Here is a 14376-nt window from a genome sequence, read left to right on the forward strand (position 1 = left end):
CTATAAATGCTGCTTTGGGATAGAATAAAATACTTTCAAGCTAAAGGAGAGGGAAGATTATGGAATATAATCAAGGAAGTTAAACCCATTTTCAAATTTGTACATATGTGACCTGGTAGAGATTATAAAAAAATTTTTTTTTTTTTTTTAAACTCAAATATTTGGATTTTAGGGAGTGAGGGAGACATTTTGGCTATGGAACAAGGGTGTCATAGAGTTATAATATGGACAGAATAGAAGTAAAAAGAGAAGACAGGGGATAGGAATACCAGGCTGGGACCTGGATGGGCTGAAGAGAGCAGCTTTAGAAGCAGAAGCCAAGGTCAATGTTTGGGGTTACAGATTATGGAACTAAAAGAGACTAGTAGCAGTACCTAAGGATCAAACCCAGATTACAGACAAACATTATGGGGAATAAAGGGAAATGAGCTCCAAGGTTCAGGAATCCAGACTTCCTTTCTAGGTAACCAACAGGCTATTTAACCAGGTAAAGAAATTTACATTCTACTGACTTTGCTGTTTTACTGGTATGTTTTAAAATCTAACCTTGTACATCTGGATTCCACCATCTAACTTCTGAATTCCCTTTAGTTAGAAGGTTCTTATGCTTGCCCTCATTACCTTCCAAAGCAATTTTGAACTCTATCCAGGGCCAGAAAATAAGAGGAAAGTAGCTCATGTGATTAACATTTTAAGAAGCTTTTATATTTAACATTTTAGAGGAGAAAATCATATTTACTACTATTATGTTGTAAGCCATGACAAAAGAAGTCATTTCAGAGAAACCTGGAAAGACTCATGAACTGATACAAAGTGAAGTGAGCAGAACAATGTCATAAAAACAACTTTGAAAGATTTAGTAGGAGTTGTGGTCATTCTAATGACCAAATACAATTCGAGAGAACTCATGATGAAATATTGTCTTCTTGATTAAGAGTTGATGAACTCAGAGTACAGACTGATACATTTGGAGTGGGTGCAGGCAGATCATGGTCAATCCAGGAAGTTGTTTTGCTTGACTTTATACATTTGTATAATAGAGGTGAGGGAGATTATGAAGACCTGAAAATAAAATAAAACTGATTTAAAAGGAGTAGAAGATTTAAGAGATTTAAGAGAAGAGAAGTTCAAATTGAAAAAATTAGAAAATCAGATTAGAAAAAATGTTGGCAAACTAGAGAATGGATGGATATTTTACCAAACAGGGGAAGGAAGTGATCAGAAAGAAGAAGGTTATTTCAAAAGCAAAAATCTTGGAGGCAGGAGAAGGGAGGAGGCTAAACCCAAAAAGGGAAGTTGTCTGCCATAGATATAATAGGGGGATAAAGCAGAAAGGTGAAAGGAGATTAAAATTTAATATTTTCCATAGTGCAATTGATATAAAGAATGATGTGATCTAAGCAGCAGATGTGACTCATTTAGAGACTTTTTCCTTTCTCTCATCCTGGGCAGTCTAAGGCCAGATCCTTAATGGTCAATGCCTGATAAACACCAAGGGGAAGATGCTTAACTTTAGATGAATGATTTGTCTTCCCTCCCTCCTCCTTTTCCACCAGGTTCATTTGTCTTTCGTATACCCAAATGACTACACCAGATTGAGTCACATGGAGACACATAACAAATGCTTCTATCAGGAGAATTCATACTATTTGGACAAGTAAGTAATGCTAGTCTGGAGCATAGAAGTGACCTCCCCCCGTTTCTTGGAGAATTGCATGGATATTCTGAAGGAATACAATGAAATCTCTTCAATCCTGAGGATCCCACTGCCCCAAGATTGAGGGAGAGGGGGGGAAAAGTCTGGAGTTACAATATTTTCTCATTGTAAAAAATGAAAATGCAGACATTTAGGTCTGAGCAAGCCTCTTATTTCTTCTCTAGTCCAGGATATCACTGTCATTTCTCATTAGGCTTCCAACAAGGAAGCAGCCAGTATTCATCTTGTAACTTTCTATGGGGAGCTAGGGTACCAAGGTGCTTTTTTCCCTTTCTGTAGGTTTGGCTTTAAGAAATATATCAAAATCGACCAATTCGACAGACAGAGTCCGGAGCTCAAAGAGAGAATGGAGCAACCAGGTAAGGAATGCTAAACCTAGACATCCATAGCTGTTGCCTCCTTTGAGTGAATTTTCACTGAATGTAGCTTTAAATCTTAAAAGTTTTTAATATAAACTCCTTGAGGGCAGAATCTATTTTGCTTATGTCTTTGTATCCTTAGTGACTAGCACACTCCTGTCTGACATATAATAGGAGTTTAATAAATGCTTATTGATTGATTGATTCTACAAGTCTAATAGATTGTTAAAACTGGAAGGGTTCTCAAAAATTCATCTCATTTAACCTCTTTATGTTATAGATGAAATAACGGAGGCCCAGAGAGAGATTGAATTTACTTTCTCAAGGTCATGCAGGTAGTAAGTAGGGCTCCAGAACTTAATTACAAGTTTTCTGATTTGGGGCCCAATCATTTTTTCCCTGACCCCTGTGCCTTCCTCAAGCCATAGGCAGAGTAGGAGAGAGAAGAGCTGTGCAAAGATTCTTTAGCATTGAATTAATTTGTCAAATGGCTCTGATTATGCTGTCAGTTCCTGGCACTGAGCTAGGTGGGTACTGCCTAAAATGAGCAAAATAGATTATTGTTCCTCTTTAATACACAAAGCCATGCAACCGCAGAATTGTGACTATGAGACAGCAGTAGTTACTTTCCTGGCTGAGGTGAGGTGCAGCTGGATGGTATTTCCCATTCCCTCCCCAATTTTATGTTGTTGTTTTTTTTCCTTCTTGATATTGACCCACCTCTACATGGCTTCTTATAGGTTTTGAAGAGGACCTTCCCAATGAGTCCCAGTATGGAGATCAGGGTGAAGAATTCCCCATCCCCACTGACCAGAGCCCAAGGATCTTAGAAGATGAGAGCAATCCTACTTCCATCCCTAGTCAGGAAGCCACTGACTATCACCTTAGAAGCCGGCGCAGGCTTCTAGCCACATATCAGAGGAGTTCCCCAGCAGCCGTACCAGACAACAACAAAGCTTCCTCTATAGCAAAGACAAGGGACTCCCCACTCCAGAACCCCAGGAAGATGAAGGTGCAAGAGCCCAGCCTTAAGCACGTGCAAGAATCTTCTCGTTCCAGCCAAAATCCCACTGAGCACTTGGCAGTGACTTCCCCTCGGTTCAAGAGAGCCAGGGTAGGAGGTAGCCACCGCAGGCAGACCTTGGATCAATCTCAGTGGCTGAATCAAGTTCAGTCTTACATTGTGGAGCAAAGAAAGGCTGATGGAGCAGAGCCAGAGGCCGCCGGGAAGACACAGCTTGGGGAAGAGGTGGTGGTGACTGAAGATGACGAAAGGCCGATGGAGGGGGAGGAAGAGGAGGAAGAAGAGGAAGAAGAGGAGGAGGACCTAGGAGAGTCATTTGAATATGTACCTCTGTTTGATCCTGCGGTGAACTGGAATCAGACCTTCAGTGCTCGAAATGTGGACTTTCAGACCCTGAGGACGGATTGGATTGACTTGAATTGTAACACATCAGGCAACCTTTTGTTGCGGGAGAGAGAAGCCTTAGAGGTTACACATGTATTTCTGAAGAAGCTGAACCAGAAAATAAGGGGGTAAGGTAAAAGGGTTCTTAAGTGGGGTGAGAACATAGGGAGAGGGAAGGACAGAAGAACTGGGCAAGAAGTCTTTTGCCTCCACCTGAACATCTGAGCTCAATCTTATCCTATGGTCTGACATGAATATTTATTTTTTTATTCAATATCTTATTTTTTCCCCTGTTACAAGTAAAACAATTTTTTACATTTGTTTTTAAAACTTTTTTCCTCCTTCTACACTCCCCAATTGAGAAGGTATGTGTGAAATTAGGCAAAACATTTCCATTATAGTCATGACATGGAAGTTTAAATCCCTTTAGGTGACTGATTACTCCTAGCACGGAATACATTTAAAGTATTGGTAATCTAGTCTCTCTTAATTGAGTGATTTCTGGAGGGCCTGGCTTAGTGCTCTAAAGTTTTAGCGGCTATGGATGCTAAGAATCTTAGCTGCCTAGAGGAACAGGTAGGAAACCTAGTGGATAGAGGCCTGGATTTGAAGTTAGAATCTGGCCACTCACTTAACTCCTGTTTGCTTCAGTTTTCTCAGCTATAAAATGGGGATAACAGTAGCACCTGTCTCCCATGATTGTTTTAAGGATCAAATGAGATGTAATTGTAAAGTCTGGTAGTAAGTGCTATTATCACTAGCTTTGCCACTAAGTAACCTTGTGATTTGGTCATCAAGCTATAAGTAATAGCTTTATCTGTAAATTTATAAATAATAATCAAATAAGAAAGTTGGACTAGATCATCTTTGAGGTCCCTCCAGATTGGACAAAACAGGACATATTTAAACTTGCACCTAATGGATTTTTATACTAGTTTATTTTTCCAAATACATGCAAATATAGTTTTCAACATTCATCTTTGCAAAACATTGTTTCAAATTTTCCTCTCTTCCCATCCATGACAGCAATCAATAGGTTAAACATGTGCAATTCTAATCATATTTCCAAATTCATCATGCAAGAAAAATCAGATCAAAAGGTAGAAAAAAACATAAGAAAGAAAAAACAAACAAACAATAATAACAAAAAGAGTGAAAATACTATGCTTTGATCCACATATGGTCTTCATATTTCTCTGGATGTGATTGGCACTTTCCATCACAAGTCTATTGCATTTGCCTCGAATCACTGTATTGTTGAAAAGAGTCCAATCTAATACAGTTAATCATCACACAATGTTGCTGTTACTATGTACAATGTTTTCTTGGTTCTTGTCACTTCACTCAGCATTAGTTCAGGCTTTTCTGAAATCAACCTGTAGAGCATTTCTTTTTAGTCATAGAAGACGTTTTTAATATCTTTTTTTTTTGGCTAGGGCAATTGGGGTTAAGTGACTTGCCCAGGGTCACACAGCTAGGAAGTGTTAAGTGTCTGAGACCACATTTGAACTCAGTTTCCTTCTGACTTCAGTGCTCTATACACTGCACCACCCAGCTGCCCCCATGGAAGACTTTTTGAAGAAAAACCTACCACTTCGAGCTTTTGACAGCTCAGGTACATAGAGCACTGGTGTTAATAAATGAGAATAAATTAATTCAGATACTAGTAAAGTTCTCTTTCAGTGGTTTGATAAAACAATGCAGTGTAGTTTAAAAAATTCAGTAGACTTAGTTAGGAGACCTAGCTCTGAGTACAGGCTATATCTCCAATAGCAACATGACCCTGGGTGAGGCATTTAAACTCTTTGTGCCTCAGTTTCCTCATATGTCGAATGAATAATCATTTTTACACAACTTATCCATTGTGATGGTTGTGAGCCAAATACTTTGAGTCCTGTAAAGTGTCACATAAGTGTGAGTTGTTGTGTGAAGTCCACTTTTGAGATCTCAGACCCTATAACCAGAATGGGGAGGGGTGGAGTAGTAGAGAAAAGGATGATAAAGCTATTCCCCCCTCTTCCCTTAGGCGGTACCAGCTAAATCGCGTGGTGAACATAGAGAAACGTCAGGACCGGCTTCGAGGGAGTCGCTACCTGTTGGAGCTGGAACTTCTGGAGAAGAGTGGTCAGCTAGTGCGGCTCTCAGAGTACGTGCTGTCCCGGGACTGGCGAGGGGTTAGTGTGGGTGGTGGCAAAGATCCAGAAGCACGCAGCTTACGCGGCATGGTCTTGGGCCACCAGCGCCAGCGGCACCTGCTAAACAGCCAATCCAAAGAACCCGAACTGTGCTGGCCCCTCGGCTTCTCCTGGAACCATCGTGCTGTTGTTCACTTTGTTGTGCCCGGTGAGTCGTGCAGCAGAGGGGTCGGCGGTTAGTGGAGCGGGGGGGGGTACCCTACTGATTATAACTGGCCAAAGGGGATTCTGCAGTGAGGTTATTATTATGAGAGCCAAGGTGTGTTTTAAGGGGACGAGACGTAGAATAAATGGGTGTGAATACTCTAATGTGTGCGAGAAAACCCCAAATGGGGTCACAGAGAGCCTCCCCAAAGGTAAAACAAGTCATGTTGCATTGCCTTGAACTCTTTACACTGCTACCTCTGCTCTCTCATCCTATAATGGTGAGCTCCATGTATTCTATATATATGTGTGTGTGTGTGTGTGTGTGTGTGTGTGTGTGTGTGTGTGTGTGTACTGAAAGCAGCAACAACAATGGAACAGGCTACACTCCCAGCTACCATAATCATAATTAATATCATCCTAGCTTCAGTCCTACCCCACCAGAAAGGGGATCCAGCAGCAACAAGTAATGAAAGCATCAATAGTAATTAAATGACAGAAATGTAATAATAATAAAGAGTTGTGCTAAGGCTTTTATAAAGTGCATGTAATATGTTTATAATAGGATGAACAAGAAGATGTGATTATTATAGCATCTCAAGGCTATGCTAAGTACCATAACATTATCCCAAGCATTCCTCACGAAGGGCATGTTTAGTAGATATGAAGAAGGCAAGCGTGCATGGTTAACATGGTGAGGGCTGAGAGTTACTTTCTGGCTCCAGGTCATGTACAAGAGTCCACCTTAGCCGTGGTATCCACAGAGGGTTGGATAGGGCTTACAGGATGCACTGGTGTCTAACGCCCATTTTCCCCTCTATCTGTCCTTCCTCCCTCGGCAGTGAAGAATCAGGCACGATGGGTTCAGCAGTTCATCAATGACATGGAGGAGCTGTCCCAGGTGACTGGCGATCCCCATTTCAACATCATCATCACTGACTATAGCAGTGAGGACATGGATGTCGAGATGGCACTTAAGAGATCCAGTCTTCGAAGGTGAGGTGGCAACATGCTGGCTAGTGGGAGGGCCTGAGCATTTTCTTTTTCTAAGACCCAAGTAAATTGTTGGAGGCAAAGCTAACAGGTAAATCCGGTTATCCTGGCCTCCATTCTAGAGCTATGTCCCCCTTTTGTAAGTCTGATCTCGGCGCCATTTAGCTCTGACCAAAAGCTCCCCCTGCTGCCTTTGCTGCCCTATTCCTGCTCAACTTCTTCAGAGAACTTCTGGCCTCAGAATGCAGAACTCAGCATGCGTTTAATCTCTCTTCCCTGCAGCTACCAGTATATGAAGTTGACTGGGAATTTTGAGCGCTCAGCAGGACTCCAGGCTGGTGTGGACCTGGTGAAGGTAAAGGGATTGACAATAATTTAGTTCTGGACTAAGGAAAGAGAAGCCCAGGATGGTATGGTCTCTTTAAGTATGTAAAGTTGACAGTTTTGCCATTGAAAGGAGGTGAGAACATACTCTCAGGTCCACTAAGGTGGGCCTAGCCCCAGAGGCAACTGGGTAAACTAGAGGGTAGTTTGAATTTCTGGAGAGGCTGCTCATTTGTTCCCAGAAACTCTGATAGAGTTCCTTAATTTGTCCACTTCTTTTCCTGTTGATTAGCAGTTCTGGGAAGGTACCTGATGTTTCATTATTAAGGGAAGGAGAAGACAGGAGTGTGCCGGAGGCAATTTGGATGATTAAATTTCCAACATGAACATTTATATCCCAGAAATTAACAAACATTACAAGTCAGGGGTTGGTTTGTTTTTTAATTTTTTAATTTTGTTGATTGTTTAGAGACTAGATTTAAGAAAGTGATAGAGAAAATATTAATAATGAAGGTAAAGCTTTAGTGAGCTGTGTGTAAGTTTTTTCCCCTGACCTGAAAGTCCCTTAGCCCTGACCCTAGCTTTCTATCACCACCATTACTATTGAAATGAGTTGTTAAATATTTACCAGCACACTCCTAGAAGGAGAGCTACCTCTTTGCTATGGGAAGCTGACCTAATCCTACCTGCATCTGTCTCCAGGACCCACATAGCATTATCTTCCTGTGTGATCTCCATATACACTTTCCACCTGGAGTCATTGATGTCATTCGGAAGCACTGTGTAGAGGGCAAGATGGCCTTTGCTCCCATGGTGATGAGACTGCAGTGTGGGGCAACACCTCAAAGACCTGAGGGTAAGTACTGACCCTGAGTGAGGAGAGCCTTTGGATCACTGCCTCCAGTACCAAAACAAGTCATGTTACATTAGCTTGAACACTAGCACTGCCCCTAGCTGTGGTCTCTGCCTCCTCACCCTAAAATGGTAAAATCCATGTATTCTATATGTGTGTACTGACAGTAACAACAATAGCACTAGCCAATCACTCTAAAACTTCACTCTTAGCTATGCTTATCATAATTTAGTCACCATTTTTTTGCTCCCATTCCATCCCACCAGGGAGGGGATCGATGAAAAATAGTAGCAGCAACCTGTGCAGTACTAAAAATTTGGGATTTGCCCCTGGTTCGCAGAATCCCAGAAATCAATTCAATTCAATATGCTTTTAGTAAATATTTACCATATGTTAGGCATTGTGCTAAGCATGATAGATACAAAGACAAAAAAAAAATCCTCTGCTTATTGGATATAGCTTGTAACCTCAATACAAGATAATTAGAGAGAACACTGACAATTAGGAAGTCAAGGAAAATTTCTTGTATGAGGGGTACCTGACCTGAGCCTTGAAGGAAATAAGAAATGAAAACAGAGAGGAAGAAGCTATGAATTCCACAAGAGAGGGTGATCAAGACAAAAATTTGGGGGCAAAAGATAGGATGCTGAATTCTGAACATGGGAGAAAGACTAATTTGGCTGGGAAGTAGGATGTGTGAAGGGAAATAGCCTGAAATAGGTCTGAAGGGACCTCAAATTCTCCTAGGTTAACCTACACCTGAATAGAAGTTTTCTTTATAACATTCCTGACAAGTCATCTAGCTTGGACTTGAAAATTCTCAGTGACAGGAAATAAAGCATCACATTTTACTTTTGCAAAGTTCTGTTAGAAAATTTTTTCTTCTCTAAAATCTGTTGCTTTTCTACTTCTGTCTTCTGGGTGGCCTAGTAGATAGAGCACTAGACCTGGTTTCATATCCTGGCTCACTGCTACCTACTTTGGTTTTCTCAGCTGTTAAATGCAGATAATAATAACACTTTAGGTAGCTAGATAGTCCAATGGATAGAGTGCCAGGCTTGGAATACCTGAGTTCAAATATAATCTCAAATACTTATTAGCTGTGTTACCCTGGACAAATCACAGAATGCTGTTTACCTCAATTTCCTTATTTGTAGAATGAGTTAGAGAAGGAAATGGCAAATCTCCCAGTATCTTTGCCAAAAACAAAAAACCCACAAAAAACCCAAATGGAATCAAAAAAGTTAGACATAACTAAAAAAATGACTGAAGAACAATAATAGCACTTACTTGCCAGAATAGCTGTGATATTTGCAAAATTCTCACAAACCTTAAGGCACTATATAAATGCTAGTTATTATTATTCGTTATTACTATTATGACAAGCAAAACCAGATGAATCCTTTTTCCCGTGTTTTTCAGCTATTTTTATAATACTACATATTCTCCCTAAATCTTCTCTAAAGAAGTCTAGTTCCTTAAAGTGGTATTTTTATGTCATATTTTGTAGTCCCCTCACTATCTTTTGAATATCTTCATCAATATATTTCCTAAAGTATTGTCTCTAGGAGAATTAATCCCATACTTCTGCAATTCAAGATTAAAACACCTTGTTTCAGCTCCTGTGTCTTACGGTTGGGCTTTCAGTCCACTAAAATCTACAAGGGTTTTTTTTTTCATACTAAGCTGTCCTTTCCCTTTCTCTCTTTTCTTCTTCAGGAGGCTGGTACTTCAGCTCCCTTTGGTACAAAAGAAAGAAGGTTGCTAAGTCAACTGTGGTCATTTCTACCTTTTGGATCTAACTTGTAATGACCCAGTATCACACATTTGGATGTTTCCCTTGAGTCATCCTTGCTTGTCAGTCAGTGTTAGGCAAGAAAAAAGGCCTTCTGTTTTTCCTGACACCTCAGAGCTGACAGATCATCCTCTGAGAGTAGGATAATTTCTGAGAGTTGATTAAGGGAAAAGCTTGGCTGAAGTGGTTGGTCAAATCCCGGAAAATATCACCCAGAAAGATAGTCAGAAATCATATCAAGACTACTATACTCTCATTCCTTCAGAAAAGATTCTGAAACTTTAACCCAGGAACTGCTCTCACTTCTTAAAATCAAGTGGCAAGACCTTCTCTTCACTATTCTAAGCACAATCATCTTGGTAGGAAGAGATGAATATCATCTTTGCTTCCTTGTTTGCCCTCAGGTTACTGGGAAGTGAATGGATTTGGCCTGTTGGGCATCTACAAATCGGACCTGGACAAGATTGGAGGCATGAATACCAAGGAATTCCGGGACCGCTGGGGTGGAGAGGACTGGGAGCTTCTGGACAGGTGATGTAGGAGGGGGGTAGGAACCTCAAAGGAAGAATTAGAAGCCACCGCTACAGCTCTGTTCCCAGAAAGGAAGGGGTGCAGAAAGGGCTAATAGAAAGTATTTTGCCTGTCTCAGAGAGAATAAGCTATCTCATTGAGAGGTAAATCCTTAGGAGGTCAGTTAGTCAATAAGGATTTATTGAACATATTGATGAAAAACCAAAACTTGCAATTCTCAAGGGCAGCTAAATGGCGCAGTGGATAGAGCACTGATTCTGAAGTCAGGAGGATTTGAATTCAAATCCAGGCTTAGACACAATACTTCCTAGCTATGGCAAGTCACTTAATCCCAATTGCCTCAACCAGGAAAAAAAAAAAAAGATATATGTTATGAGGAATAGTGAAGAACAAAGGCTAATATCAAGTTTGTGAACTGAAAGAATGGAAGTGTATTGGATAGAAATAAAGTGGTTGGAAGGGGGATTAATAAATATGAGTTCAGTTTTTGATACATAGAGTATGAAATGCTTATGAGACACCCACTTTAAATTTTGTATAAATGATCTGAAGAAGAAGAAAATGATGAAGAAGAAGAAACAGCTGCTTGCATTCTCTTGGAAAAGACAACATGTAGAATATATACAAAATATACATTAGCTTTTAAAAAATTGGGGTTGGGAGGACCAAGAAAGGATACATATAGGTGATACTTAAGTGAAGTTTTAAACGAAACAAATTCTGAGAAATGGAGATGAGACATAGCCAGTTTGAGTGCCCCAAAGAGTGAAAGAAGGGGAGAAGTAAAATAAAATTGGAAAAGCAAGTTGGAGCTGGGGATTGCATGGCTTTAAATATGGAACTTGCATTAGATCTGAAAGGCAATAGTGGTTTGTAAGAGAAGTGGTTTATTGGAATTTGTTTAGTAAGGGGAATAATATGGTCAGATTGCTACTTAAGGAAATTACTTTTGCACCTATGTATAAAATGGATTGACGAGAGAGACTTGAGGCAATTTCAGTAGTTCAGGGAAGAGTTAATGAGGGCCTGAATTGGGATGGTGACCATGTAAATGAAGAGAAGGATGCAGGAGGCATTGTAGTATGGAGGTAGAAACAGAGAAGATTGGATAATTAATTGAATATATGCTGTGAGAAATAGTGAAGAACAAAGGCTAATGCCAAGTTGGTGAACTGGAAGAAAGGTAATGTGCTGGATAAAAATAAAGTGGTTAGAAGGGAGATTAATAAATGTAATGAGTTCAATTTTTGATATGAGTTTGAAATGTTTAGGAGACATTCACTTTGAAATATCTATAAATGGTCTGAAATGTTCAGCTGGTACTTAACAGCTTAAGTTAGTGCTGATTTATAGATTTCAGAGTTTTCTGCAAAGAGATTAGAGTTAAATCATAGACCCAATGAGAACAAGTGAAAGATTATAGAACAGAGTCTTGGGTACAGCTCAATACAGTATTCAGTATGCCTGAATAATGAGCAAAAGAGACTGAAGAGAGATCAGACAGGTCAGAGGAGATTGTAGAGAGAGCAGTGTCATGAATACCCAGAGACAGGATTATGTGAGAGGAGTCAGTGGTCAATAATGTTAAATGCATCCAAAAAGTCAAGAAGGATGGGGATCGAGAAAAGGCCATCAGGTTTGTCAATTCAGAAATCAGAGGCAACTCCAGAGAGAACAGTTCTGGTTGAGTGGCAAGGTTAGAATCCAGAATGCAAAGGATTGAGAAGTAAATAATGAGTGGAAAGACAGAGGAGATAGGTGGAGACAGATTTTTCTAGGAGACAGATTTTTGACTGAGAAAGGAAGGAGTATGGGATGATAATGTGAAAGTTTTTTCAGATGTAGAAGCCTAAGTCATTTTTGTAACTCACAGTAGCTAGAGAGATATAGAAGAGTAAAAAGAAGGGGACAATCTGCTTGTGAAAATTGGGGGGGATGCTCCATATTTGTTTGCTTTGGCACAGGGAAACTCTTTATTAGAGATTGAAATAAAGGAGGAGACAATAAGGGAAAGTATTAAAGAGTTTTTGAGATACAGAGGAAAAATGTAAGAGAAATCTTATGGTGAATGGTCTTATTTTTCTCAGTAAAGTATGAGGCAAAGTCCTCAGATGAAAGAAGGAAGAGGGAATGACATAAAAGGCTTGAGGAGAAAAGAGATGTTGTAGAACAGTCCCTGGAGGGAATAGAACAAAAAATTAATTACGAAGAAGTAAAAGACTTAATATATTACTAACCAGGCTAACCATTGTCAGTAAGTAAGCATTTAAATGCCTACTATGTACCAGGAACTGTGCTAACTGCTCAGAATACAAAATGGGAGAAGGTAGAACCTGCTCTTGAAGGATTCACGAGCTAATGGAGAAGATAGCATGCAAATAGTTATGTACAAACCATCTGGGCAGGTAGGTGACATAGTGGATAGAGCACTGGGCCTGGAGTTGACCTTATTTATCTTGATTTCCCCAAATATAACATGAATTGGAGAAGAAAATGGAAAATCACTCCAGTGTCTTTGCCAAAAAAATCCCAGATGGGATCATGAAGGATTGAACATGATGAAATGATCGAACAACAATAAATAAGTTATATACAATATAAACAGAAAATAATTAATAGAGGGAAGGCATAAGAATTTAAAGGGGTTGGAGAAGGCTTCCTGTAGAAGGTAAGATCTTAGTTGAAATTTAAAGAAAATCAGGGAGATCAGTAATTGGAATAGATAGAGAACATCCTGGATATGAGGGACAACCAGAAAAAATTCCTGGAATCAAGAGATGTATTGTTTTGGGAACAGTGAAGAAGCCAGAGAAATTGTAGTGAAAAATACCTGTTTGTGGGAGTAAGGTGTAAGAAGACTGGAAAGATGGGACAAAGTAATGAAGGACTTTGAATGCCAAACAGAACATTTTGCATTTGATCCTGAAGGTGATAGGGAGCCACTGGAGATATTAAGTAGAGGGGTGACATGATCAGATCTGTGCTTTAGGAAAACCACTGTGATGGTTGAATTGGAGGATGGATTGGAGAGAGAAGAGATTTGAATCTGACAAACCCATCAGCAGTAGTGTGAGGTGGTGAGAACATGCCCCTGAATGGTGGCACTTTGAGGAGAGAGATTTTATTGGAGGGTTATTGAAAAGATGAAACTGTGAAGCCATAATTCCAGTAGACTTGTGATGGAAAGTGTCATCCACATTCAGAGAGAGAAAACTATGAAGACTGAATGTGGATCAAAGCATAGTATTTTTCCCTTTTTTGTTGATTTTTTTTTCCCTTTCTCATTTTTTTTCTCTTTTGATCTGATTTTTTTTTTTTTTTTTGCATAGCATGAAAAGTATGGAAAAATGTTTAGAAGAACTGTACATGTTTCTTGCTTGCTTCTTGGGGTGGGGAAAGCAGAAGGAAAGGGAAAAAAATAGAATACAAGGTTTTGTGAAGATGAATATTTGCATGTATTTTGAAAATAAAAATCTAGTGTTTAAAAAATAGTTTTTTATTTCTCCAAAAATATGCAAAGTTAGTTTAGTTAGACGAGAGATAGAGACAAAGAGAGAGACCGGGGCTGTCTCTTGCCCCTTTTTTATATCCTTGGCACTTATCACAGTGTCTGGCACATAGTAGGTACTTAATAAATAACTACTATGAATGGAAATAAGGAGCTATTGATAGTTTTTGAGCAGAGAAATAACCTGAGAAAAGCATTATATTAGATATCCTAGAAGTCTTAGTGTACTTTTAAACTTTAGTTCTTTGCTCTAAGATTTTTGGGAAATTCTGTAGAAAATCACAGTACTTCATGCTTATTATATAAGAGAACAGAATGCAATCAAGCAAAGGTGATATATATTTTCCTGCCTGCCCCATTTAATTGCCTTTTTCTTAGGTACAGAAAGGCTTATTGAAATATAGATGCCATCTGACTCTGGCCATTTCTACCGCTAGCCAGATGTAACGCAAAAGACACGGTACTCATGTGCTTAGCCCTGAGAACTGGGGACATGAAGGATACTCCAAGCTAGGATGCTGATGGAGATGGAATTGGTGAAGAGAGTTC

General features: G+C 39.6%; 1 protein-coding gene across 2 annotated transcripts in view; it reads left to right on the plus strand.

Annotated features, from left to right (window-relative positions):
- Window positions 1-14376, plus strand: part of B4GALNT3 (beta-1,4-N-acetyl-galactosaminyltransferase 3) — a 153635-nt gene that overhangs the window by 136458 nt on the left and 2801 nt on the right. For both annotated transcript variants that reach the window (XM_074269336.1, XM_074269335.1), the window contains 8 exons: window positions 1557-1657; window positions 1997-2076; window positions 2817-3612; window positions 5511-5827; window positions 6666-6819; window positions 7099-7171; window positions 7843-7996; window positions 10193-10319. In XM_074269336.1, coding sequence (XP_074125437.1) covers window positions 1557-1657; window positions 1997-2076; window positions 2817-3612; window positions 5511-5827; window positions 6666-6819; window positions 7099-7171; window positions 7843-7996; window positions 10193-10319 — 1802 coding nt within the window. The remainder of the gene's footprint in view (window positions 1-1556; window positions 1658-1996; window positions 2077-2816; window positions 3613-5510; window positions 5828-6665; window positions 6820-7098; window positions 7172-7842; window positions 7997-10192; window positions 10320-14376) is intronic.

Source organism: Sminthopsis crassicaudata, chromosome 5, assembly GCF_048593235.1.
Source record: "Sminthopsis crassicaudata isolate SCR6 chromosome 5, ASM4859323v1, whole genome shotgun sequence".
NCBI classification, from domain to species: Eukaryota; Metazoa; Chordata; class Mammalia; order Dasyuromorphia; family Dasyuridae; genus Sminthopsis; species Sminthopsis crassicaudata.